Genomic DNA, 26,278 nt, shown 5'->3' on the forward strand with positions numbered 1-26,278 from the left:
AGCAGCTATTTGTAATATATAATATTGCAAAAGACTGTCTACTGTCAACAGTCCCAAATGCCTGATCAAAGTTGTTAATACTAAAAGAAAGAATACATTCTTTCCTGTACATTTTAATATGCATTTGTGGAATATTAAAATTTTCTATCTTCCAATATATTATTTCAATTTTGTTTTCAATTATTTATTTCAATATTGGTTTCTAATAACTATTGCTGATACTAAAAAACACCTTGGAGCACTTCATACTGAAAAGAAATAACAAGAAACAATGCTTAGAGTTGCACAAAGCTTATTCAGTGTTTGAGGTCAAAATTTACCTTTAAAAAGTCAAGATTACAATGAAAATTTTGAAGTTGAAATTCCAAAATTGAAATGACGTGTGAATGACAACACTGTGTTTTTAATATCCATATAAAGGAATCTATGTCTCTACATCAAGCAGTATATGCCTTCCTTAATTTAAAAGAAATCAGGAGTAAGGAGTAATATTTTTCAGGACATGGTAGGTATTTTTTTCTTCTCATCCAAGGGGAGAATGCTTTAAAAAATAGGAAACCATATTACATCTTCTTCAGCCATGTTTTTCAGAGGAAGAGTTATAACTATTTGCCCCTTGTGATGAATCTTTGTGACAAATGTCACCTCAGCTGTGATAAAATGTTCATTGAAACCCATTTCCTGTATGTGTTATTTCAGTGAGGATATTTTTTTCAAGGCACAATGGCTGTTGAGGAGACATTTCTACTAAATGCAGTAGAGGATCCATTGTGTTTAATGTGTGACTTTAAGGCACTTGCCAATTTCTAGAGATGCAAGGGCATAAAACATGAGATTTTTGTTCTGTCAATGTAGAACCCTGCAAGGTTCTGCCAGGTTTGTTTCAACCTATTTGTGAACAGAGAAGTCTATGCAAAAATGATGTTTAACAAATTTTAAAAACTGGCTGCTATGCACAGAGTCAGATTTCATTTCTGTGCTTGTGAAGTACTGTAGCTTTAAAAAATATATAGTAATGTCCTGCCCATTAATTCTTTCTCCCCCAAATAACTGAGATCATGGTGTACAGTTTCATATAAAACATTTCAAATTATGATACATCAGGTAAAAGGTTTACTTAGTGTCTCTCTTTATCCCCGCCCTCCCCATTATCAGCACCATACTCCCTATGATGTTCCAGTAAGGTATAACTTTCCCAGCTTCATTCCTAAATACACAAGCCAGGTAATTTTGCTTCTCTACCAATTCCATGCAGCTGGACCTTAAAACCACTCTTTGTAGGATGAATTGTAAAATATTTTACTTAGTAGTGTTTAGAAATTGTGATTATCCCAAACAGCTGCTATAAACACAGGCAAAAAAAAACCCCAATCCAAACTCAGAATATTGACAGGAAAATGGACAATTGGGGAAGTGCATCATGTGTCTTGTGAATGAGCTAAGTGTCACAGTGCCAGGATAAATGCTCAACACAAAAATATAAATTCATTGTAAAACTGTATTCTAGGAGGAGAAAGAAAGAAAAGCAATGGAGTTTGAGAGAGGGGGGATAGAACAATTTATCTGTCCAAACCATATGCTAAAACATATCTGCTAATATTAACAGACTTATTCCACAGAAAATAAGAGAACATTGGTAATGAGCAGCTATTTGTTCCATTAAGAAAAAAGAAAAATACACAAAAATTTGAAATGTCCTAGTGGATAGAAAATACTTTTTCCAGTAGATCTTCCCTGTGTAAAGTTGAGAAGAAGGGTAAAGCTATCAGACTCAAGTTGAATCCAGCAGCATTTCACAACATGCTCTAAAATTAATAAGAGAAAACAGAATGTTACCATACAAAAGTAGCCAGCTTTCTGTTGTCACATTCTTACATTTGTTACAATGTTCTCCTTGGTATCTAACCACTCTTGAGAAACAGTTGAGCCCAAGAGGCACTGTAGGGCCTTGCCAAGGATAAGGCCAATTACTGTTTTGAGACGGGGCTTCTCAAATGGTCCTTCTCTTATGCGAATGAGCCTTTGCAGTAGCACTTCTGGCAGAAAACACTAGGAGCAATTCAACAGACTTGTTCTAAAATACCCTGGCTTGGTACCATGCAAAAAGACAGTGGTGGGTGACTAAAAGCCAACCTTTTGATATTCCACAATGTGCCCAATATGCATTGTTTAAGCATCATAATTTAAATAGGCTATCAGACCCCATCCTCTAATGCTAGAAAAAAGAACTCTATGGTTTAAAAGCAAGTTTATAGAATGCTACTATTAGCTATGGGTCATTTACCTAAGATTTTCATAATTTTCTCCAAATGAGTGGTCATATACTGGTTTACAATTCCAGCCACTGACCATTGTGGCTGGAAATTTTAAAAACTACAGACCCAAATAAAGAGAGAATACTAGCCTGATAAAAATTAATTAGCTTATCTCATAATCAAACCATTGTACTTTAAGGAGATGCAGAATCTATGTTTCTGACAACTATACGAAATGTTGCTTGCTCAGTCTCTAATTTCTAGTGCAATTACTACATTATAGCAGTTAAAGGCAGGGGTGGGATTCTACCAGGTCGCACCTATTCGCTAGAACCGGTTAACATTCTAAGCAGTTCGGAGAACCAGTCGTTAGAAGAAATTACTGGCCTAATCCTGTAAGGAAGGCAGGAAGGAAACATTCTGGTGTTGCTTACAGAAACTGCCTCTCTGTTAACCCTTATTACATTCTTGGCAGGACTAGACTTCCTGTCTCAGAAAGCTCTCTAGAGTTTTTTTTCCCCTCCTTTGCTGGTACTTTGCTTGTGTGGAGTGACCATTCAAAGTTACAATTGCACTGAAAAAAGTGACTTATGACCATTTTTCACACTCACGACTGTTGCAGCATCCCCACAGTCACGAGAGGCCAGGCAAGGAGATGCGTGCCTCAATGTGAGTGATATTGAGTTGGCCATGCCCAGTCAATAACATGACCACCAAGCCACATCCACCCAGTCACATGACCAACAAGCCATGCCCACCAACTAAGCCATGCCCACAGAACCAGTTGTTAAAAAATTTGAATCCCACCCCTGGTTAAAGGGAACACCCTGCATCAGGAGTGGGATTTTACTGGTTCTGTCCAGTTCTGTAGAACTGGTTGCTCTGAAAAGCAGCAAACAGAGAGCATACATAGAACCGGTTCTATGTCTGCTGGTGTTTTGGTCCCCCTGCCCACCTGGGCTCTTACCTGACCTTTATTTCCTGCGTTTTCAACCGCAGCTGCTTTGCACAACACAGCTGCGGTTGAAAAAGCAGGAAAAAAGTGCTTTTTCAACTGCTGTGCACCCACGCGCAGCACTGCTCAGCTGTCCAGGCAGCTAGATGATGACAATATACACACACGTGAAGAGCAAAATGTAAAATCACCGAACCGGTAGTTACACCAGTCAGATCCCACCCCTGCCCTGCACCCAACAGAACTGCAGCAGGCCCAGGCTATACTGCCACCTGAACAGCACAACCAAAGAATGCCACATGAACAGGCCACATTGCCTTCATTGGCTCTAGCTAACTGCCAGCAGCCATTGCATTTTGAAGAATTTCAAAAAGCAGCTGCTTTTTATAATGATCAAGAAATAGTTTGTTTCCAATTTGGATAATGGTTGTTTGTTTGTTTGCTTGTTTGTTTAAATTTATCCTCCTCTACAATGGACTCCAATGGACTCCAAAGGTAGCAAGTGTAAGAATTCAAAGAGATGGTAATAATTTTGCTCTTTGTTCCAGCCCTTCTAATCCTTTAATTTCAGACCAAAAAAAAAACCCTCATAGAGCTTCATGGTTAGATTGTTCTTGAGCAGAAAATAAAATGCATCACCATCCTTGAACAATTATACTTTGAAAAGAGAAAAACAGAAAATGGGATAAAATAAAGTAAAAAAGAAACAGAATAATCACAAGGATGTGTTTGTGTAGGGTGGTAAATTATAAATACATACACATGCTGAGTAGCAGGCACTATTGTATGCTATTACATTCCAAACATTTTTTCTGCATATGGAAGAGGCAGTTGCTGTCTTTGTGTTTTCTGCTACCCTTTGTTCACTGTAGATATTTGGAATGTTTGCTTAGTTGAAGCCAGATGACAGCCTGGCACTCTCAAGAAACACTGGAAAATTGATTAGGAACTTAGTAGTCATATATTGCATAAGTAATATTCCAAAAGTCATAGTCTCATTCTGAGCTCAGCCATCAGATATAAAGATGGAGTGGGGGGAATCATATTGTAACCAATATACCAAGTCTGGATTGGAAATAAAACTGTCTTCTCACATGACACCAAGCCAGGATATTTTAGAACATGCTTTGTTGATCAAGTCAATGGATTTCTCTCTGTATTATGCTAAACCACAGTGGATTTTTTTTGGGGGGGGATTGTGCTAAACGTAACATGGCTAGTTTGCTTTTGGCTTAGTGTGATATATGAACAGGGCTAGTGCCTCCAAAGGTAGATTTTTCACTAAGATTAAATGTCAATTTTATTTTCTCATCAGTTTCAAATGATAGTTCAAAATATAGGGAAAAGAGGAAGGAAATTCAGTTACAGAATACCACACAATTCTACTTTTAGAATTGCTGAATCAGTATGTGTCTGCATCTCCGACATATGATGTCTTTCTACTTAAATTAGTTTTCAACATCTCACATTAGGCAGGATGTTGTGTGCAGCCAATCAGTTCTTGACAGTTACTATATCTTGATTCCAAAGCTCAGGTGTTCTCTGAAAAGATGACCATACCAATATATGAAATATTGCAGCCATTTTGTTAATTTCCCAAATAAAAATCTACAGTACTTGAGTAAACACTACACCTGAAAATCCTTCGGGCTACCACTGCCATTTGATCCTGTATTTTGACATGCTATTTCACGAACATCAGCCATTTCCCTAATTTCAGTTTCAGGCAGTCTTGATTGGAAATGAAGCAAGGGAAGACAAAAAGAAGCAACATATTAGAAGCAAATTTAGAATTGCCACAACCTAGCAAATGCTTGCTTTTTTAAATTGGAAAGACAAGGGTCTTTCTTAGGATTACTATGAGTTCCATAGTACTTTCAATCCAGTTTCAATCTTGCCTCTAAATCTAAATGCTGCAAATAGCTTCTACAATATTAAGGTTAGTATTACGTTTATTTGCCACCTATCTCACCACAAGGCGACTCTGTTCAACATGTTTTGAACAATTTTCTGCTTTCAAGACTTCTGTCCTATAGGCTTAAGATAAAAGTATTTAATTTTAAATCAGCTGTAAAACATCAGAAAACCTTCAGAAGAATCTATTGAACTGCTTCCTAAAGGTCATTAATCAGAATTCTATACAGATTTTTCCATATTGTATCTTATTAGCAGGTCCTCAATGCCCACATAAAAATTACTGAAACAGAAGAATAATGAGAGCTTAAGATAGCTCATCACATTTCACATTGTTTGTGTGTTCCTGTGGCTGTATTTCTAATCTATCACACCAAGAAACTATGCAGCTACAGGTGGAATATAAGCAAATAGGGAGTAAAGGGAGGTATGAACACTAGGTTTGGTCAATTAACCAGCTGAGGGTCAATTTAAACATCATGAAGTAAGTTTTCTGTAATCTTAACATTAGGATAATGCAACACAGATTTTGTACCATGGTGCAGAGAATGTTTAATAACGGTTGCTTTATGATCCCCTTGTTTCTGAAAAGGAAACTCAAAATATTAATTCATATGGAGGTTTGGCTTTCTATTATTAACATATTTGCAGCTGGCATGTTATCAATATTGTATAAATATATATGTAAATATAAAACCATGAGATACCATTATGAACGTGACATTAGAACATGACACTGTACTGTTTGTTGTTCAGTCACTAAGTTGTATCCAACTCTATGTGATCCCACGGCATGCCAGGCTCCTCTGTGCTCCCCGAGTTTATCCAAACTCAAGCTCCCTGCGTTGATGACACTATCTAACCATCTCATCCTCTGCCTTCTCCATTTGCCTTCAACCTTTTCCAGAGTCTTCTCTCTTTTCATTAGGTGGCTAAAGTATTTGAGCTTCAACTTCAGTATCTGTCCTTCCAAAGAACAGTCAGGGTTGATTTCCTTTAGGGAAATTACTCATATTAAAGATGAATATGTTCTTGACCATATCCATTGTATTTGGCTAAATAATTATTATGTAACACAGATAAAATACTTCCATACTTACTTCATAAGAATACATTTTTATATATTGTTGTTTGTCAATATTTCTGGGAGGTTTCCAACATAAGGATGAAGAAAATTTTCAAGCAAAGATTTTCAAAGTTGTTTTGTTTGAAACATAATATTCCCCACCATTTGTTTCTACCTTGGACTTTTTAAAAAATTGTTGTCTTTCCATCTTTCTCCTGCCCTTTAAAAATTACTACAGTGTTGTAGTTATTGTGCTTTATTTACTAAAATTTGTGATTGGTATTATTGAAAATAAGCTTCAGTAAAATTATTTTAAATTGGACAGTGACACCAAGTGGTCATACATAGTATTATCCCCAGATGGTACCTGTGCTCCAAATTCAAATATGCTTTTTATCTTCAATCCACTTAGTGAAAAGTTTAAAAGCTCTCTTTGGGGAATAAGTCTATTAAGTTGTCACTGTTTTATTCTGTCTTTCCCTCTCTCTTTCTCTCTTGCACACATACATTATGAATTTCTAGAAAATTTTCTTAGACATACAAGGACATACTTATCAGAATCATGCAAGCTGAAATATAAATTTGCCTCTTCCAATTTCTATTGCAGCTGTAATATTTATGTAATTAAAATGCAGATTATTCATAGAATTAACATTGGTTTTGCTTTTGCCTTATAGATGGTATTGACTTTATTCAATGTCTTTTATCCAGCAGATACTGAAGTAGCTACGCTGAATTTGTTTAGAAACATCCACTCTGTCCTCAGCTCCTTTCCTGTTAAACAAGCAGTAAACTGAGACACCACTTCCTCTGGAATGAAAATACACTTTGAAACATATTACTCTGTGAATTAAAAAGAAAATAAATTGCTAAGCATAAAAAGTGGCCTCCAAGATGTTGGGTGACCAGTGAAGGAGACAGAGAAATGATAGCAATAGCACTTAGACTTATATTGTTAAATTCTGGGCAAAGAATGGAGACGAGGCCAGAGTAAAATTCTACAGCTCTTTAATCAAATACTTCCTGTGAGGCAACTTAAAACTCCCTGGCTGACATCACTCCTTTTATGGGAACTAATCATCCAACAGCCAATCAGAGAGCATTTCCCACTCCCACAGCTAACCAAGATAAAACCAACGATTATCTACAATACATAATATATATTCCACTCCATAGTCCTTTACAGCGCTCTTTGGATGGGATACAATGTCAGCATATCGTCCCCAACAATCTGGGTCTTCATTTTATCGTCCTCAAAAGAATAAGGCCTTGAGGCAGTTAGGATTAAATTCCTGGTAATTGGCAGAGTTAGCCTGCAATACTATGTTCTAACCACTGTGCACCACGGATGATGAAAGGGAATTGTGTTTTTTGACCCCCAAAAGTTATAATAGAGGTAAGAATTAAGGGTGTAGAAAAGGACATGGATTCATGGCGTTAAAGATCTATTTTCTCTGCACAATATAGTAATTAAAAACAAAGATTTGTATCTATTAGTAGGTTCTTAAACTCTTTATATATTGTATATAGTACAACAGGAAAACAGTGAGAAAGAAAAGGTGACCTTCTTTTTGCTATATCTATCCCCACAGATCTGTCAGATTTTTATACCACACTAACTGGAATCTGTACATTGTTTGCCAGGGTCAATTTTCTTAACATGGTTATTTTCAGAATCATTAGACTATCATTATCTATAGTGAGCATGATCCATAACTTTTGTTTACGCATCCCCATTCTGTAATTTAGGTTATGGGGTGTAACACTGCAGACAGTTTGACTTTCAGGGCCTGTCCCTCCCCAAGTCTCCAAAGAATGAGAGGTATCCCTCAAAATATACTTACTCTAAGATGCAAAAAGCCTTAGGGGAACTTGATGGGGCAGCACTGGGGTTTGCAATGTCATATATCATAAGGTCCATTGTGGCTTTGTCTTCAGTTACTGGTTGCGTTGGAATAACCTGAATATTGGACTACAAAACAATGTAGGCAGAACACAGATAAGGAATTATTTGAAATTACCCACTGTATTAATTGAATCAAAAAAAGTAATGTTTTTGCCTTTACATGGTGAAAGTTATTTTCTATTAATAAAAAGTGTTTAAATATGTTAACTAATATTCAGACACCCAAGAATTCACTTTTCATTTCAAATAATTTTCAGTGTTTGGTTTCATATAGCATCATATGACCTCATTATTTTTTACTGTTTTATGTTACCAAAAATGATATTACCCAAAAGACCTAAGATTACATTGAATGTACATACATAATATGTATAAACCATGCCCCTTACATCCCCTTCGAGACTTACCTGGATGGGTAACCCCAGTGGAATCTGTAAATCTTTTAGACCAGGGGTGTCAAACTCAAGGCCTGTGGGCTGAATCTGGCCTGCGGGGGAGACTTAGATCTGGCCTGTGGGGCTGACCTGGAAACAGTGAAGGACCAGCCGTGTGCAGCCGTCCGAAGCTCTGTTTTTGCTGGCAGAGAGTTGCAGGAGGCCATCCCAGCCGAAAACAGAGATCGGGAGCCCATTTTGCTGGCAAAGTGCTCAGGCCACACACACGCACCCCCACATGAGGGATATCAATGTGATATTATGCCCACCCTGGTCACACCCATCCCAGCCCCTCGAGGTCAAACACAACCCTGATGCGGAAGTCAATGAAATTGAGTTTGACACTCCAGTTTTAGACATTCTTTAACAACCCACGTTTAGAGCTTTTCTCTCACAGAGCAAAAATAGAGCTTTCAAGTAAATGTATATCAAATATCAACAACAGAGGCTATAAATCCAGCAGAACATTCAAATCTACAGCAGAATTATTATACTCCAGAAGACAAAGGGATAGATAGATCTACCTAGAAAGATGAAGAAACTTCATTCATAATCATTCATAATACAAGACTTTCTTTTAGTTTCATTAGAAAACTAAATATTTAGTCAAAATAATAACTACTATTAATACTCTTACAAAGTAAATTTTAAAGTGTGCTTTAAAACATTCCTTACATCTAATGTAGTAGATTGCTGCAAAGGCAAAGCTGTTAAGCTTTTGTGGAAAAGACGATTGTGCTGCTCTGATATCAGAAGCAGACACATAGCAGGCTTGTAAATCAGGTTATATCTAATCAGCCACACAAACATTTAATGGGAAACTTCTAAAAGGTAAAGAAAGTGAAGAATCAATGAAACAACAACAACAACCCTGAAGACTAAACTAAAACTTAAACAATGGCTTCAACAGCAGTGTTATTTAGAAATAGCTGTTTAGGAGAATACTTTTCCTGCCTTGGATGTACCATGCAGCTTGACACATTTAAATCTGCCTTTCTACTGCAGAGCTATAATTTTTGCTGACAGAAACAGGTACTCCTAACTATGGCAGAGGCCATTTCATCTCATTCAGTTTAAGGCAATGTTTGAAGGCATGATTCAGCTGTGAATGTATTGCAAAAGCATGTTAAAAGATTTGCTCTCTCCAATGTGTGAAGCTCCATCCTCTTTGTCAAAAACTACAACTACAAAGGTTACCATCAGAAAAGAAATCCCTAAAGATTAGATTTCTAGCCAATTTCATTATGTCATTTGTCTCCTTAAAAATGTCTCATACACCTCATAGGTGATTTTTTTTTCCTTTGAGCAATTTGTAGAATGAATGAAAGCTGAAGCAGGGCAGTAACTATGAAACTGGGAATATAGAGTACAAATCCTGTCATCGTTTACTTAGCCTTTCTATATTTTAAGAATCTAAATACCTCATAGAAATCTGCTTTACCATGTTACTAAGCACAAAAGTATTACAACTATAACTACTGCTTCTTTGCGGTGGATTTTTATATAATCTCAGATCACCCCAAATGGACTTTCTTAGACAAAAGACATTCCGGAGAAGACTAATGTACCCCATCCAAGTTGTTAAGATTATTTCTGCATTTATGTCCTACCATTTTTCTTAGAGCTCAAGGCGGGCAGGAGGGAGGGAGGGAGGGAGGGCTCCCTCATTCCCCACCAATCACCAACCTATATAATGTTGAGAGAGAGAGAGCACGCACTTCAATTCAAATCATGCTGTGAGCTCTGTGGTTGACTGAAGATTTGAACCTGGATCTTCTCTGTCAAATTCCAACATATTCATATACCAAAAAGTCTGTGACCGCAAATAAAGTATTATTATTATACCGTATATACCAAAATATATGCATATATTTATAAATGCAAGAGCGCAGACACACAGACTCATGCTCCCCACTGTGCTCTTCCTGAAGATCTTTCCTTTTATTGCACATCAGAGTAGAAATAATAGAACTACTAACAGTAGGAATTCTGGTAGAAATACTAGTAATAATAACACAACAACATAGTGTTTCTGATTCCAGGAAAATACTTTGACTAGAGGTGACGGGGTAAGATGACCTATCAGCATCTCATTGAATCTGTATATTTCTTGGAGAACTTAAGAAAACATGTGATTTCTTTAAGGAGGTCTTCAAACAGAGGTTGGATGTCAGGTTCCATGTTTCCGCCAATAGAAGACACTCACACTGTAGCAGTGAAAACCAGATGATCTCTAAGGTACTTTCCAAGTCTAAAATTCTACCTCTTTGATGGAATACATTGCTTATGTGCTCAAACAATTTTCTTGGAATTGTGGGATGTGTGTAAGCCTCCAGGGTTTTGCTTTTGCTGTGGCTTTCTTACCTTCCTGAATGGAATAATATTTGCTAATATAAAAAATGTCTCTTGCAGCAGCAGCAAAAAGACAAGCAAGGGGAGAGAAAGAAAACACCTTTCTAAAAGCTTCTTACTCTCTCATAATTACCATTTTAGAAGCAGGAAGCCTCCGGCGCTGCTTGTACATATTGATGAGTCTGTTCCAGGGAGAGAGCTCCGATTTCGCAGGTTCTTTTTGTACATCTTCTACAGAAAAGAAAAGCCACATCACAACAGCTTTCAACAGCCAGTGTTTTCCCAGGTTTTGCCTCCTTTGCTTACTCTAGACAATAAAAGTATCATGTATTTGGCTCTATTTACTTGTGTGGTGCAAAGAAAACAGGCAAAAATAAGAGGCAATTTAAAGTGAGAAACTGCTCACTTGCCCAGAGCAGCAGGACATTTGCACATGAACTGGGAGTGTCTTTGTATTCTCCAACAATGGACCAAACCTACCTGCAGCTCTCTCACCCCTGCCCTTTGCTCCAGCTCCGTTCAATTAAGAAGAGGAAAGAAAGGGCCCTGAGGGGGAGGATTAGATAGGAAGTAAAATAGATATTATAGAACAGCCATCTACAGTAGCCAAAAAAAACCACAAATTGGTAGCACCTTTTCCGACTAACACATTTTATTAAAATGAACAAACTTTTGTGAGCATCTAAAAGCATACAGTATGCTTTTTAATTACATGTGTTGATGAGAAAAGGTGTTACAAGATTCCTTCTAATTCTAGGAAAGTATAGTGTATCCTTCTTCAAATTATACAAGAATAGGATTCTCTTATTTCCAAGAGAACCAACCAATATAGTCAGATGGAGTGTAGTGCTCCCAATAGTTCATTTTTTACCCATTTTAATGGCCCTTCTAGCACAGTACAATATAGTATAACATGTCTCCCGGTTTCTTCAACTTTAAACTCTCAGTATTCATGTATTACAGGAGATTAGGGCAATAGGATTAACAATAGCTATTTGAAAAATAGATCAGAAGAACCCTCCTTCATTTTTCACCTTTCAGCAGATGTTCTGTTTCATCTTCAGCATTACAATCCTTAATATCTGTCATGGACCCAGCAGCCATTGAGACTCCATCTTCTGCACATATAATTGGGGTGATTTCATGCCTAAATCCAAAACATGATTGCACTTGATTCTTTACCTATCTTGGGGGTAGGTATTTCTCTTCCCACCTTAATACTTATGGCCAAATCCTTTGTTTATTTGGCCTATTTGTGGTACCTCATAAACATAAACACAGGCAAAGCTGGAGTGAATAAAACCAGCAATATTGATAGCAGTGTTGCTTGGAGTGGGGAAGGAGAATGAATTGGATTTGTTGGGATCACACATATCCTGACACTATATTCCTTATTTGACTGTATAAATTAAGCTATTAATCTTTCTGCTAATCAGCCCAGTGACTCAGTCCCCATGATTATAATTATAGAGTGTGGAAAACTCTTCACTCAGAAAAGCTTACATAAAGCATTAGTCCTGGTGTCATTGTTTATGTAAACCATAATGCTCAAAGCTACCTTCGCAGGATAACTAATTCTACTAATTCCTAATTACTACTAATTCTCACACAAAAGCCCCACAAAAGATGTAGTTTGTGGAACCCAAATTAACTTTGTCACATTTTATTTCAGAAAAATCCTTAGGATCCCCCCTCCTTTTGTGTGTGTGTGTGTGTGTGTGTGTGTGTGTGTGTGTGTGAGAGAGAGAGAGAGAGAGAGAGAGAGAGAGAATGAATTGTTTGGAGTGTGTTCCAAGCGCCTTTCTTCTGTGAAATGAATATTCTCTGTTTTTGCATCAGTCTTCCAAGAATTGGGGCACCATAGGATGAAACAGACTAGGCCTTTCTGTGAAAAGGCTCATCTAAGAGCAGCAGCTCAGAGACAAGCAAATTTGTGCAATGTTGCCACATGAACTCCGACAAATGCCAACATTCACTTCTGCATATTTCTCAGTAAGAGCAGCTCTCCCATGAACAAAGTTACTATTATTATGTATTAATCAAATTTATATCCTGTTTTAGAGCCTACATATGTCCCCCTGTGCTAAGTCTAGTTCTGCTGGATTTTTCTCTGACTTTGCATCCTTCACTCCTGGCAGCAAGTCAAAATGATAACAAGTGGGTACTGTGAAACATTGGCAGGCTGCCAACTCTGCTCTTCCTTTCGTGCATGTCTTTCTGGATAGTACAGAGCCTCATGCCATGGGCTTTAGTTAGCTGTAGACCCTCATGCCACCGATTCAGTGTGTATGATAGTCTATCTAAAGGAAAGTTAATAAGGAAACCTATTGTCTTAGCCAATCATAGCCAAATAAAAATAGGAACAACTTGACCGCTAACTAATTCCTAAGGTAATACAACTAGAAGCTAATTAATACAAATCCCTGTTGGTTTATTATCTAATTCTCTGTTCACATTCTGGCATGAATGGCAGAAGACTTAAGTGAACTATGCCAGTCAGTCCAAAAAGAGAATCACTTTTACTTGTCCCTGATAACAATGGGAAAGAGCCAGTCTCAGATTGTACACCATGGAAACTAGTAGTCTACTTAATGTGAGGCCAATCAGAAATGTTGATTCACATTATGCTTTGTAGCCACAACATTGGGGGTACAATACTTACTTTCCTAGTGTTCCTCTATCACTGGAATTGTGGTCCTCCTCTCCTGCAGCAGAAACTCTTTCATTGTTACTTAGCATAGATTCAGCAAAGGGCTCTGTGTCTCCTAGGCCCATCCTGGTTGAGTTAAATAAAGCAGAGACTTTGTTCTCATCCTTAAGGGAAGTGTCTCCAAGAGTTGCTTCCTTCATCAGGGGGAGCTCCTCAGTATGGCTATTTATTACCATTGGGCAGATTTCACTCGAAGTCATCTTGGGAATGGGAGGCTCTTGGTTTGGGATGGCTACTTCAGTGTCTGACAGGGCACAGTCCAAGAGCTCACTTTTGATGTCATCTTTCTCTTTCACACCTGCCGTAGGTTTTTCCCCTTCTTGGGTCACATGCCTGCTGCCTCCAAATAGGTTTCGGAAGAACTGAAGCACCCAGGCCCTGTTGGAAACAGAGGAGGCTGTAAGAGTTTCCATTGTGAGACAGTTATGGGGCAAGATGGCTGCTCCACTCAACAGATTGAAAGCGGGGCTTCAAACTGAAAACCCAACTGCTCAGAATCCTCTAGGAATTCTAAAGTTCTCTAAGGGGGTGGGGTCTAAGAATTGGGACTTCCTGGATTTCAGCATCTTAGATCAGATGTCTATCCCTCCCATTACACTTTCGTAGATTAGTGGCTTCCAGGTGTATTGAACTGTTTTCTTCCCTAAAAACAAGACCGTTGAGAGAAGATACTCAGAAATTCTATAATGAGGAAGGTTTCCACATAAACAGCTGTGTCGTGGACCTAAATTATTGATCTCTTGGTAATTAGTAACATTTGAATAATGATCTTCTATAGGAGATAACAGGATAGCTATAATGCAGCCCAACAGTGGGGTGCATCATTCATCCAAATATCCCAGTATTGTCTTTTATTATCTACCAGTGTTGCTGCGAAGGTCAGGCACCATAAGCTTATGCCGATAAGAACTTGATCCCTGAATTTGAGAAAGATACTTTTCTTGATGCTTCGTGCCCACCTAAAAATATGAATCAGCAAAGCAGCAAATTCAGGCAAAGCAAAGAGCATTTATTAAGGGGGGGGAGTCAATTCTTTTTAGAGGGCACAGAAATAAAGGATTCATATATTCAGTTTATGTGATACATAAGAAAACAAGTGAATCAGATAAAGAAAGACATTGATTACATGTGAGATTTGAACAATAGAAAATGTGGCAAGAGGCAAAATTATGGGCTACATTACTCTTTCCCAGCTGAGTTTGTATCTTCTTTAAGCTTACAAGTGTATTCAAGAACTTTCAGAATAGACTCTGTTGTTTAGTGCTGAAAAGGCAAGTTCTTGCATAGCAAAATACATGGTCTTGGCTGAGAAATAAAAAAAACTGCTCTCTTGAAGATTTAAAAAAAGGCTAAACTGCCATGTTAAAAGTACTACTATCATCTTTCAAAATGATAATAATGAAGCCTAAAACATCAGCAACCTCTTCAGAATCTTAAAGAGAAATGTCATGTCTCACATTGTTCGACTCTTTTCAATAGAAGTACTAGACTGGACGCAGTGCCTCAGTGGCTAAGACACTGAGCAGGTTGGCAGTTCAGCGGTTCAAATCCCTAGCACTGAGTAACGGAGTGAGCTCCCGTTACTTGTCCCAGCTTCTGCCAACCTAGCAGTTCGAAAGCATGTAAAAATGCAAGTAGAAAAATAGGGACCACTTTGGAGGGAAGGTAACAGCATTCCATGTGCCTTCAGTGTTTAGTCAAGCTGGCCACTTGACCACGGATATGTCTTCGGACAGCCCTGGCTCTTTGGCTTTGTAACAGAGATGAGCACTGACCCCTAGAGCTGGAAAGGACTAGCATGTATGTATGAGGGGAACCTTTATCTTTACTATAGACTGAGCCAAGAACCTTCAGATGTAAAGCATGTGCTCTACTAGCAAAATGTCAATATTTTCTGGGATAAGCAGTGTACTTTTACAGGAAGAAACTTTCTGTGTCTTTGTGTGTATACATATGAACATATGCATACTTGTATGAATGTGTGGCACTTTTCAAGTATTGTAAGGCAGCTCACAATACTATCAGACTGTAATATCAAACTACAGTCTATATAAGCAATGGCAAAAAAAACCCAAGAACACAAAGCGGTTTGGAGCTATTAACATGGCCCTGCCCCACCACTTCGTTTATGAAGGATAGCAACTGACTGGTTTTTCTTGCATGGCTGGCTGCTGGGAGTGCACTATTGTTGGGAGAGGCAAAGCAGACACCAATAGATGCATTGTGAGTGCTCTCATTCCCGGAAACTATTAGAACAACAGTTCTTGCTTTGTTTATTCCCAAAGCAGAGAAAATACCATCTATCAGGCAGAGCAAATTTATATTGGCAGTCTTTGTGCTGTTTAGAGACTGAAGGTAAGCACATTAAACTCACTCTCTTGCTATGCCAAAAGAGTGCTGAATTCTGGAGGTGCAAACTCAACATTTTGTGGGCATGCAGCCCTATCAAGTTATCCCTACATGAATGCCTCTGCTTTATCTAGATTGAGTTTTTTTTTTTTTAATTTCAAGTGTAATTAAATACTCTTGACCCTCTACTCTCTCTCCAAATTAAATCAGTTTTAATTTATGGCAATTCTTTTTTTTTAACAAATCGTATCCAGGTCCATTCAGTAGCATTTTCATTAGCTATTTTCTGGTAATTGCAGCAAAGCTAATATTGTTGTGAACAAAACAGATCCTCAAACTAGCAAGACCTTAAATTTTCAGGCTAATATTTGAGAGCTCTTAGTAAACAGGAGAACATAGTATCTCAGTGTACTTAAAACTAAATCAGACTTCTAGTCTAAACTTTCTTTTCTTTTAGTGCCTACATTGCAAATGCAATGAGAATTAAGTATTCAGACACTTTGCACTTAGATTTTAACAGGCCACCGTATCATCAACCACAGGCTATTTATGATAAATAATATAGCAATTCTCACTGGAAGATGTAGGATAGGGCTAGATATGTATTAGGTTCATCACTGTCTAGCTTTTGAACCCAAAGAGGCTGCCATTTGTAGTCCTCAACTTACAACCATTCATTTAATGACTGTTCAATGGCACCCAAAAGTGACTTATGACCATTGTCCACACTTATGACCACTGCAGGATCCCCATGGCCATGTGATCAAAATTCAGACACTTGGCAACTGGCTTGTATTTATGACAGTTGCAGTGTCCTGGGGTCCCTTTTATGACTTCAGAGAAGCACAGTCAAGGGGAAGGCAGATTCACTTAACAACCATCTTGCTAACTTAAAACTGCAGTGATTCACTTAACAACTGTGGCAAGAAAGGTCGTAAAATAGGGCAAAACTCAATTGTCATACCAACAGAAATTTGGGGCTCAGTTGTGGTCATAAGGACTAGCTATATCATTGTTTAGTTACATTAGCAAATATAGCTGCAAGTCCAGAAGTCTGGAATTCACTGGTTCTCTTGCAGTCATCATTGCTACTAATACAATGGCAATGGAAAGAACCTTTGTTTGGACTCAGAGGCTAAGCACTGATGGACCTAATAAGTAAACAGATAGGAAATGACAAGGTAATTCCATGGCTACAGGCAAGACTGGGAAGCCAATACGCCCCACCACCAAAGAAAGCTGTGACTTCCATCCTCTCACCACAAAAATTGCATGAATTAATCCATGACATCATCAGGAACTCAACCCAAGTCCTTCAATCAAGGACCTATATACTGCACGAGACAAAAAGAGAGCTGTGAAAATATTTACAATCCCCTCACATCCCAGACATAAACTGTTTCAACTCCTTCCCGCTATAGAGCACTGCACACCAGAACCACTAGACACAAGGACAGTTTTTCCCCGAATGCCATCACTCTGCTAAACAAATAATTCCCTCATCACTGTTCAACTATTTACAAAGTCTGCATTACTATTACTATTAATCTTCTCATCACTCCTTATCACCCATCCCCTCCAACTTGTGACTGTATGACTGTAACTTTGTCGCTTGTATACTTAGAATTTATATTGACTGTTTCCTAATATGATTTGATTGCTTATTATACCCTATGACTATTATTAAGTGTTGCACCTTATGATTCTTGACTCTGACAAATATATATTTTCTTTTATGTACACTGAGAGCATTTGCACCAAGACAAATTCCTTGTGTGTCCAATCACACGCCAATAAAGAATTCTATTCTATTCTGTTCTGTTCTGTTCTGTTCTGTTCTGTTCTGTTCTGTTCTATTCTATTCTATTCTATTCTAATGCTATTCTTTGCTATTTTCATTTGATTACAAAATTATTGTGCATCTGATGCAGATTAAATTAAATTTTAAGTTATGATTTTAATTAATTTTTAAGGCATGTTAAATATTTTTTAGCTCCAGCATGTTACCAGAATCTTTTGTCATAGACTTCTGTGTTCCAAAAAGGTTTATGTATGCAGTTTGCCTAGTGTCACAAGAATTATATGGCAGTCAGCAGAAACATTTCTGCTGTCAGATGGCACATAATAAAGATGTGTTTGATCTAGGGAACGCCTGATGGATGCTTTGTCCAGGCCCCTGCATGATTTGAAATGTCTTTCAACCTTTGAATTAGAACAACTTTCATCAGATAGAAAATAAAGAATATGTCAACAGCTAACTGCATCACACTCATTCATTTTTCAGAACAAAAATAGCTCCATAGAAATACTAAAGAAGTTTATATCCAGATTGAAATATCATTAGTGATAATTATCTTCAACAACTTCCATATTATTATTTGGGTACATTAACTGAAATATTAAAAAATGGTTCCATCAAACTGTAGTCCAATTCTCTTTCAAGGAGGCCCATTCAGATATATGATTGTTTTTTTATTATTGTATGTTGCAGATGTTTTATGCTCTTATAGAAATTGTCACAGGATTAAGATTCACCATTTACAGTGCTTTGCTGTTCTCTCTCTCTGTCTTTTTTTGGGGGGTGGGGGGGGCGGGGAGGAGAGCTGTTGCAGAACTGTCAATGCAAAAACTATCAGATACAGTCAAAAAAAGTGTGCATGTCAGCTACCAAATGCAGGCAATTATGCATGATTTTAAAATGTTTCCTTTCAACCGCTTACATACAGGTTTCTCTGCCATTTGTATTACAGGTAATCCTTGACTTACAACAGTTCATATAGTGACCACGGAAAGTTGCAAAAGCACAGGAAAAAAGTGACTTATGACCATTTTTCACACTTTACCACCATTGTAGCATCCCCATGGTCACGTGATCAAAATTCAGAGGCTTGGCAACTGGCTCATATTTGTGATGGTTGCAAAGTACCAGGGTTACATGATCAACTTTTCTGATTTTCTGACAATCAAATGCAATGGGGAAGCCGGATTCACTCAACAACCATGTTACTAATGTAATAACTGCAGTGATTCACTTAACAACTCTGGCAAGAAAACTTGTAAAATGAGGCAACACAACACAAATTAACAACAGAAATTTTGGGCTCGACTGTAGTCGTAAGTTGAGGACTACCTGCATAGCCCACTTTATACAATTTTATTTAATCTATTACATTTCTATCCCACCTTTGAGTAGTGAACATACACACATACAATCCTGTGTAGTGGATTGGGTTGAGAGAGAGTGATTGGCCCAAAATCACCAGCCAGCTTTCATGCCTAAGACAAGACTAGACTTCATCATGGTTGAAAGCATGAGGGTTTCCTTTGCCACCTGACATTCAAACCCAAGGGAAACCGCTGTCCTGTCCTGCCCTGCAAGCTCCTTGCAAGGAGTACCCATATAAAGCATTGGTCGCCAACCAGTGGGCTGGAGACCACTGGTGGTCCATGAGAAAATTTTGGTGGTCTGCAGAAAAATGTCCCCCCCGCCAAAGCACCCCTCAAAGCAATTAATTCAGCTGCATGGGAACACAAGGCTGCATCACCCACATGGCCTGCGGGAACAAAAGGCTTGTGTCCCTCGCATTGCGAAAATACAAAGTAGTGAGGGGATCGGGAAAAGGTAGAGGGGGGAAGCTTGCCCCACGCCCCTCGATTGGCCACCGGGCTGCATCTTTCTGTTTCTTTCCAATTCTGCTTTTGGCTGCATGCAAGGAAAGCAGCAAAAGGTTTTCTTTTTCTCCCTCAAACTCCTCCAAAAATGTGTCTTTGAGATCCTGCAAGGCATCCTGCTCCAAGAGGCTGCACCAGCACGACAAGTCTCACAAAGACTCATTTCTGGCAGAGTTTGGGGGAGAGAAAGAAAGATTTCTGCTGCTTCTGCTGCTTTCCTTGCATGAAACCAAAACACCCTCTCTCTCTCTCTCTCTCTCTCTCTCTCCCTCCCTCCCTCTCTCTCTCTCCCCAACCCCCTGAGAATGGAGCTGGAGACAGCATCCTGCGATCCCAAATAAAGAACAATTGATTGGTAGGAAAACAGGGTAGGGAATTTTCCGCAGACTTTTTGGGGGGATTTTCCCCAGGGTCTCTTATCCGTGGGATTTAAAATTATGAGTTTGGTGGTCCCTGAGCTCCAAAAAGTTGGTGACCCCTGATATAGAGCACAAGAGGGCAATTTCCCATCCTCTCTTTGTCCAGGAAGTTTCTGTGCAACCAATCTACTTGCCAGTTCTTTGTTCCTAGCCATCACAGAGATATCTTAACTCGCCATTTCTCACGAGGAAACTCTAGTGCCCTCTTTATTTAACATCTACATGAACTATTCTTCTGCCTTAATATTCTGAGACCGTCATCTGTGAACTGTCCTTAAATATCACATTTCGGTTCTTACTATGTTACTGATTATGACATCGAACATGCAAACAAGCTAAATACACTACTAACATCCTACCCACACACTTTTATCTTTCTTGGTGATTTCAATCTACCTCATATCAACTGGACCCTTAACAAATGTACAACTGAACCCACACATGCAACCTTCTACAATGCAGTAACAAATCTGGGACTAGAACAACTAGTAACCAACAACACTAAACAACTGCCTCGATCTCATCTTCTGCAATAGTTTGAATTCAATTCACAGAATACAAATTAAAGAACCCTTTTCCAACAGTGACCACAACATGATTGACTTTTGTCTCAACATACATCCACACAAAAATCATCACAATGACGGAATCCCCAAATATAACTTCAAAAAAGGCAACTATGATCTTATAAACAACGATCTATCATCCCTTGATTGGCAATTTCTATTCTCTGGATGTAATACTGTAGAAGACCATTACAACATATTTTTACTTGAAGTCAAAAGAGTCATCAAACTATATGTACCATTAACTCCCCAAACCAGAAAAAACAAATTATCCATAACAATAAGGAAGCTTCAATTCAAAAAGAAATCACTTTGGCAGAAAAACAAATCTGGTCACGTTGCCAACTTCAAAAGCTGATACAAAAAGTTATGCCACCAGGTAAAAACTGAATGCACCAATTATCACATTAAACAGGAAGAAAACCTACGCACAAATTTCACCTGCGCTCTCTATAATTTTTTAAACAACAAACTAAAAGACTCAAGGTCCATCCCACCCCTGAAAGGACCTAATGGTAAAGACTGCAATGATGACACCATTAAAGCCAACCTCTTTAACACATTCTTTGGCTCAGTATTTGTAAACAGCAATGGATCATGCCCAGTATTTCCTAGTCGAACAGACAATTACAATGATCTAATACATATCGATTTTACGGAAGACAATGTTGAAAAAGCACCACACAATCTAAAACCATCTCTATCTATTGGAATGGATGGAATATGTGCCTACTTCTTAAAAAAGCTACCCACTGCCATAGCCGAACCTCTAAGCATAATCTTTGAAAAATCTTTCAGGACCAGCTCCTTGCCAAAACTATGGTCACAAGCCACGGTCATCCCCATCTTCAAAAAGGGAGACCCCAGCCTAGTTGAAAATTACAGACCAATCTCTTTATGCTGCGTCACCTGTAAATTCATGGAATCAATTATTAACTAATCCATCATCCTCCACTTAGAAACAAACAACCTACTCTCTAATAAACAATTTGGTTTCAGAAAAAAACGATCATGTAATCTGCAACTCTTACACTGCAAAAACATATGGACTACACAACTTGATCAGGGCAAAGCAATAAACGCAATCTACATAGACTTCTGTAAAGCCTTTGATTCAGTGGTACACAACAAACTACTCCGAAAACTAAAATCTTACAGTATCTCTGGACACCTGCATAACTGGATAGAAGCATTCCTGTCAAACAGACAACAAATGGTCACAATTAGGAGAGTCTTATCAAATTCTGTACCTGTCAACAGTGGTGTCCCCCAAGGCAGAGTTCTAGGACCAACTCTTTTCATACTCTACATAAATGACCTCTGTGATCATATCAAGAGCAACTTGCTGATGATGTAAAGCTATTCAACACCACAGACAATACTGCTACCCTTCAAAAAGACCTTGACTATGTACCAGAATGGTCAAACAAATGGCAACTTCAAATCTCAACAAATAAATGCGCTGTCTTACATATTGGCAAAAAAAAATCAGGAAATAAAATACAGGCTGAATAGTCAAGACCTTGTTGATGATCCAAACTCTGTCAAGGATCTTGGAGTGCTCATCTCTAATGATCTAAGTGCTAGAGCCCACTGTAACTACATAACCAAAAAGACATTAAGAGTTGTTAACCTAATCTTATGTAGCTTTTTCTCTGGCAATATTACACTAATAACTAGAGCATACAAAACATTTGCTAGACCAATACTCGAATACAGCTCATCAGTCTGGAACCCACATTATGTACCTGATATTAACACAGTTGAGAAAGTCCAGAAATATTTCACAAGAAGAGTTCTCCACTCCTCTACTCATTGCAGAATACCTTATGCCACCAGACTCGAAATTCTAGACCTAGAAAACCTAGAACTATGCCGCCTTCAGTCCGATCTAAGTATAGTATATAAAATCATACATTGCAATGCAATGTATGATTGCAAATCATACATTGCAAATCATACATTGCAACCTATCAATGAATACTTCAGCTTCAACCATAGCAACACAAGAGCAAACAATAGATACAAACTCAAGGTTAATCGCACCAAACTTGATTGCAGGAAATACGACTTCAGCAACAGAGTGGTCAATGTCTGGAATACTCTACCTGATTCTGTGGTTTCTTCCCCAAACCCCAAAAACTTTAATCTTAGACTCTACTATTGACCTCACCCCTTTCCTAAGAGGTCTATAGAGGGCGTGCATAAGAGCAACAATGTGCCTACCATCCCTGTCCTATTGTTTCTTTTATTTTTATTTTTCTTATGTGTATCCATGTATTCATAACTATGTTTTTACTTATATCTATTATCTTGTAAGCAATTGACAAAAATATATATCTCTTGTTGAGGTGAGGTATCAATACATCTTTATCCCTGATGAATTAAGTGATGCTCCTGATGCTCTATCCCAATGTCTGGAGATCATGGGGAATAACAGGCTTCAGCTGAACTCTGGCAACACTGAGTGCATTTTAAATAATGAATTAAGAATCAAGTCACAAATATGTGACTTCTTCCATATATGAAAGAAAAGTGTGTGAGTGGCAAAAAAGGGAAGCTTCCAAAAATACACAGCTGAATGGAGTTGATAAGTAAGGTGAGAAACTAGGCAATGTAGAAAGTGGTAAGAAACAAAAAATGGTTTTCAGAGAGATAGGGAGAAGTGGTGTTTGAAGGGTAAGGCATCAGGCTAGAAACCAGAAAACCCTGAGTTCTAGTCCCACCTTAGGCATGAAGCCAACTGGTGACCTTGGGCCGGTCACTTTCTCAGCCCTAGGAGGGAGGCAATGACAAAGCACTTCCAAAGTAAAGGGACTAGCCCAGGAATCAACGCTGACCAGACCCCGCCAAACAAAAATGGACACACAGGACGAATGGTATTATTGTATAGCAGGGGTCTTCAAACTTGACAGCTTTAAGACTTGTGGACTTCAACTCCCAGAATTCCTCCTCCAGCCAGCTTAGCTCAGGAATTCTGGGAGTTGAAGTCCACAAGTCTTCAAACGTGCCAAGTATGAAGACCCTTGTTGTGTAGACTTAGCAAGTTTCCCTTTTGGATTTTCAAACCCCTTTTCTGCGCTGTGCATAACCGTCTCCTGCCAGGGGATACAGTGGTGTGCAGCCCACGTGTTCGAGCGTACGTTTTCGAGCCCCGTTTGCGCAGGGCAAAAGGAAGCGATTTCCTTCCCACCCACCCCATTTTCCCGCACAGCATAAGGCGACTACAAAGAACACGCCCTCTAGAGGGCGCTGCCAGAAGTCCCGTGGCTTTCACCTGCTTTGCATCTATGATTTTTTTATTATTATTATTATTGTTATTATTTTAAACTTCATCCTTCCTTTCGGAGCAAAGGATCTCCGGCTTTCGCTTGCCCGGCAGCGCAAGATTGCGCGTGGCAGAGAACGAAAGCGGCGCAGGAGCCGGGCGAGGCCCTGTCCACTTTCTTCTGAGCAGCCCGTGGAAAAGCCGGCTGGGTGGAAAGGTGGCCCTCGCCACCGATCCCCAGAAGCGGGGTGAGTGCCACGGCCCGGAAAGGCGGGGAATCCGCGCGAAGGCGGGTCCTGACGTTGTGGGATGCCCGAGCCGTGCAGGAGCCGCGATCTTCTGCCTCTTCCCGGTCCAAGGAAGCAGGAAGAAGCATTGCATCTGTTTCTCTTGGAGGGGGGGCGGTTTTCCTGGGTGCGTCACGGGGGTGGGGGGGGTTGTCTCTTCGGGCCTTCGGCTGGATGCGGAGCTGGGGATGCAAGGCTGCTGGCGAGGCTTTGCGCTCTGAAGCGCCGCCTGCTCGGCTGAGCAAAAGTGCGCCGCAGGCCTAGAGGTGCTTCCGAGGAGCAGGAGGGTCAAGCAGGGAGGACCCGGGGAGAAGGACGAGCCTCCAGGCGAGAGATTGCCGCAAAGCAGAACGGAACTCTCCACCTCTTCTTCCCTCCGAGCTTTGCGGTGCATCGCCGGGGCTAAAAACCTGGCCCTCGTCCTTGAAAGATAGATATTGTAAGTTGGGAACAGCGGGGTGTCAGTTATTCCGGATTAATGTGCGTATGACCCGGGGCGTGACATTTAGAAGGGGTGTCCGTGTTTTCCTAACGGACTTACGGTCATTTCCCCCCTCTTAGCGATGGTACTGTTAACAATGACAAATGTTCGAGGTGAGTTATAAATGTCCATTGGCGGTGGTTTTAACTTGGTCCTTATTTCTTGCGCCTTATAATGTTGGGCTGCACGAAGTACTGCTGCCTTTTCTTGGGAGTAACAAAAACCAATTTAAACTAGCACCGGAAAGTGTAAGGCTTGCTCCGATAACGTTGCGATAACTAAAAAAACCCTTCAGTTTTAACTGTCCACAGCAAGACGGGTTATCACAAGTATTAAGTGTTCTGTTGCCAGAGTTAACATTTGTTTCACCTGAATTTAATTTATATACGTGTGTGTGTGTGTGTGTGTGTGTTTGCACAACAGGAAGCATATGAGATGGAATCTTATTGGGTTGCATGAATCTAGTCAGTTTAGCTTTAACTTAAGTTTCATTGTGTTTTGCCAATTCATGTATTTGCATGGAGTTTGTTAGTAGATAGTTTAATTATGTTTTGTCAAAATCTAACTTATGATATAGCTTTAGAACATTGGCAACTTCCAGATCTATGCACCTCAACTCTCAGAATTGTCAGCAGTAGACATACTGGTTGGGGAATTCAGGGAGTTCAAGTTCATGTATCTGGAAGTTAGTAAAGTATTTGCATTAGTTTAAGGTGGATTTTTTAGGAATATGGTTCTAGAATTTGTTCCGTTAAAGATTAAACTATTATTAAATCTGACTGTGTTCACACTATAAATATAAAGTACTGTTTCAGCTTAGGTATCAGAAAATGAAGCTTTTCTGAACCTCCTTTACCTAGCGATTAATCATTGTTTCTCCTACGCAAATATGAATACCATGTGTTATCCAGGACAAAAAAAAGTACATAGCATAGGAGTGGCTTTAGGTGGCTTCTACCCTAATTTGGATAGTCCAGAGATATTTGACTTTCACTTTCATAATTATCAAAAATGACTTCATCAGTTTAATCTATCAGTCACAACTCTTCATGTTCCATTGCAGATTTAATTGGGGGATAGCTGAGGAACAGGAAGACAGAATAAAAGGAGGGGGGAAAAAGCAAAGAATTACTTTGGTAGTTGGTTTCCCTCTAAATAAGCAACAATACACAAAAGCAACAATAGTTGCAAAGTGACAAGAATGAAGCAGTTAAATACCTCATGCAGTTGTAAATTAACAGTGTTTGGTTTCCAGAGGTAGAGTCCTCAGTTGAGATTTATTCTTGATGTTTTGTTATCAGTGTGGTTTTATTGGCAGCGGTAGGGAAGTGGTTTGCCCTTAGTACCTTCTGAGATTTGTGGGTGGGGGGGGAGTTTTGTGCCTTGGTATTCCTTGATGGCCTTATATTAAAGTAAGAACCAATCCTATCCTTGTTTTGCTATTTACTGTGAAAGAGAATAAAGAAACAAATAGAATCACCATCCCCTTCAAATTTAGATGCCAGCTTAATGATTTGTCAAAATGACCTGCCTGTTTAATACACTCTTTAGCTCCTGTATATTTCATGATTTGAGAGAATCTGGTTGAGGTTCACAAAAGACACTAAGCTAAAATTAAACCATGTGGTAAAAAGAATGGGATAT

The 26,278-nt window shown here is 39.0% G+C and overlaps 2 protein-coding genes across 4 annotated transcripts in view; one reads left to right on the forward strand and one right to left on the reverse strand.

Annotated features, from left to right (window-relative positions):
* Nucleotides 1-1,534: 1,534 nt before the first annotated feature.
* LOC113447773 (uncharacterized) overlaps nt 1,535-26,278 on the reverse strand; it is a 35,731-nt gene continuing 10,987 nt past the window's right edge. The window contains exons 2-7 of the mRNA XM_026718149.2: nt 13,545-13,970; nt 11,917-12,029; nt 11,016-11,113; nt 8,035-8,162; nt 4,845-4,941; nt 1,535-1,805 (exon numbers count right to left, since the gene is read on the reverse strand). Of these exons, the coding sequence (XP_026573934.2) occupies nt 1,794-1,805; nt 4,845-4,941; nt 8,035-8,162; nt 11,016-11,113; nt 11,917-12,029; nt 13,545-13,970 (874 nt within the window). The 3' untranslated portion in view covers nt 1,535-1,793. The remainder of the gene's footprint in view (nt 1,806-4,844; nt 4,942-8,034; nt 8,163-11,015; nt 11,114-11,916; nt 12,030-13,544; nt 13,971-26,278) is intronic.
* Nucleotides 23,813-26,278, forward strand: part of BAK1 (BCL2 antagonist/killer 1) — a 28,555-nt gene continuing 26,089 nt past the window's right edge. The window contains exon 1 of one of the 3 annotated variants that reach the window (XM_026716916.2): nt 23,813-24,114. The gene's annotated coding sequence lies outside the window, so the exon portion shown is untranslated. Of the gene's footprint in view, nt 24,115-24,164; nt 24,593-26,278 lie in introns of those variants that run through there. The other 2 variants (XM_087929610.1, XM_026716915.2) reach the window with 2 other exon arrangements.

Source organism: Pseudonaja textilis, chromosome 3 (assembly GCF_049901715.1).
Source record: "Pseudonaja textilis isolate UNSWEBS1 chromosome 3, rPseTex1.2, whole genome shotgun sequence".
Classification (NCBI taxonomy): domain Eukaryota; kingdom Metazoa; phylum Chordata; class Lepidosauria; order Squamata; family Elapidae; genus Pseudonaja; species Pseudonaja textilis.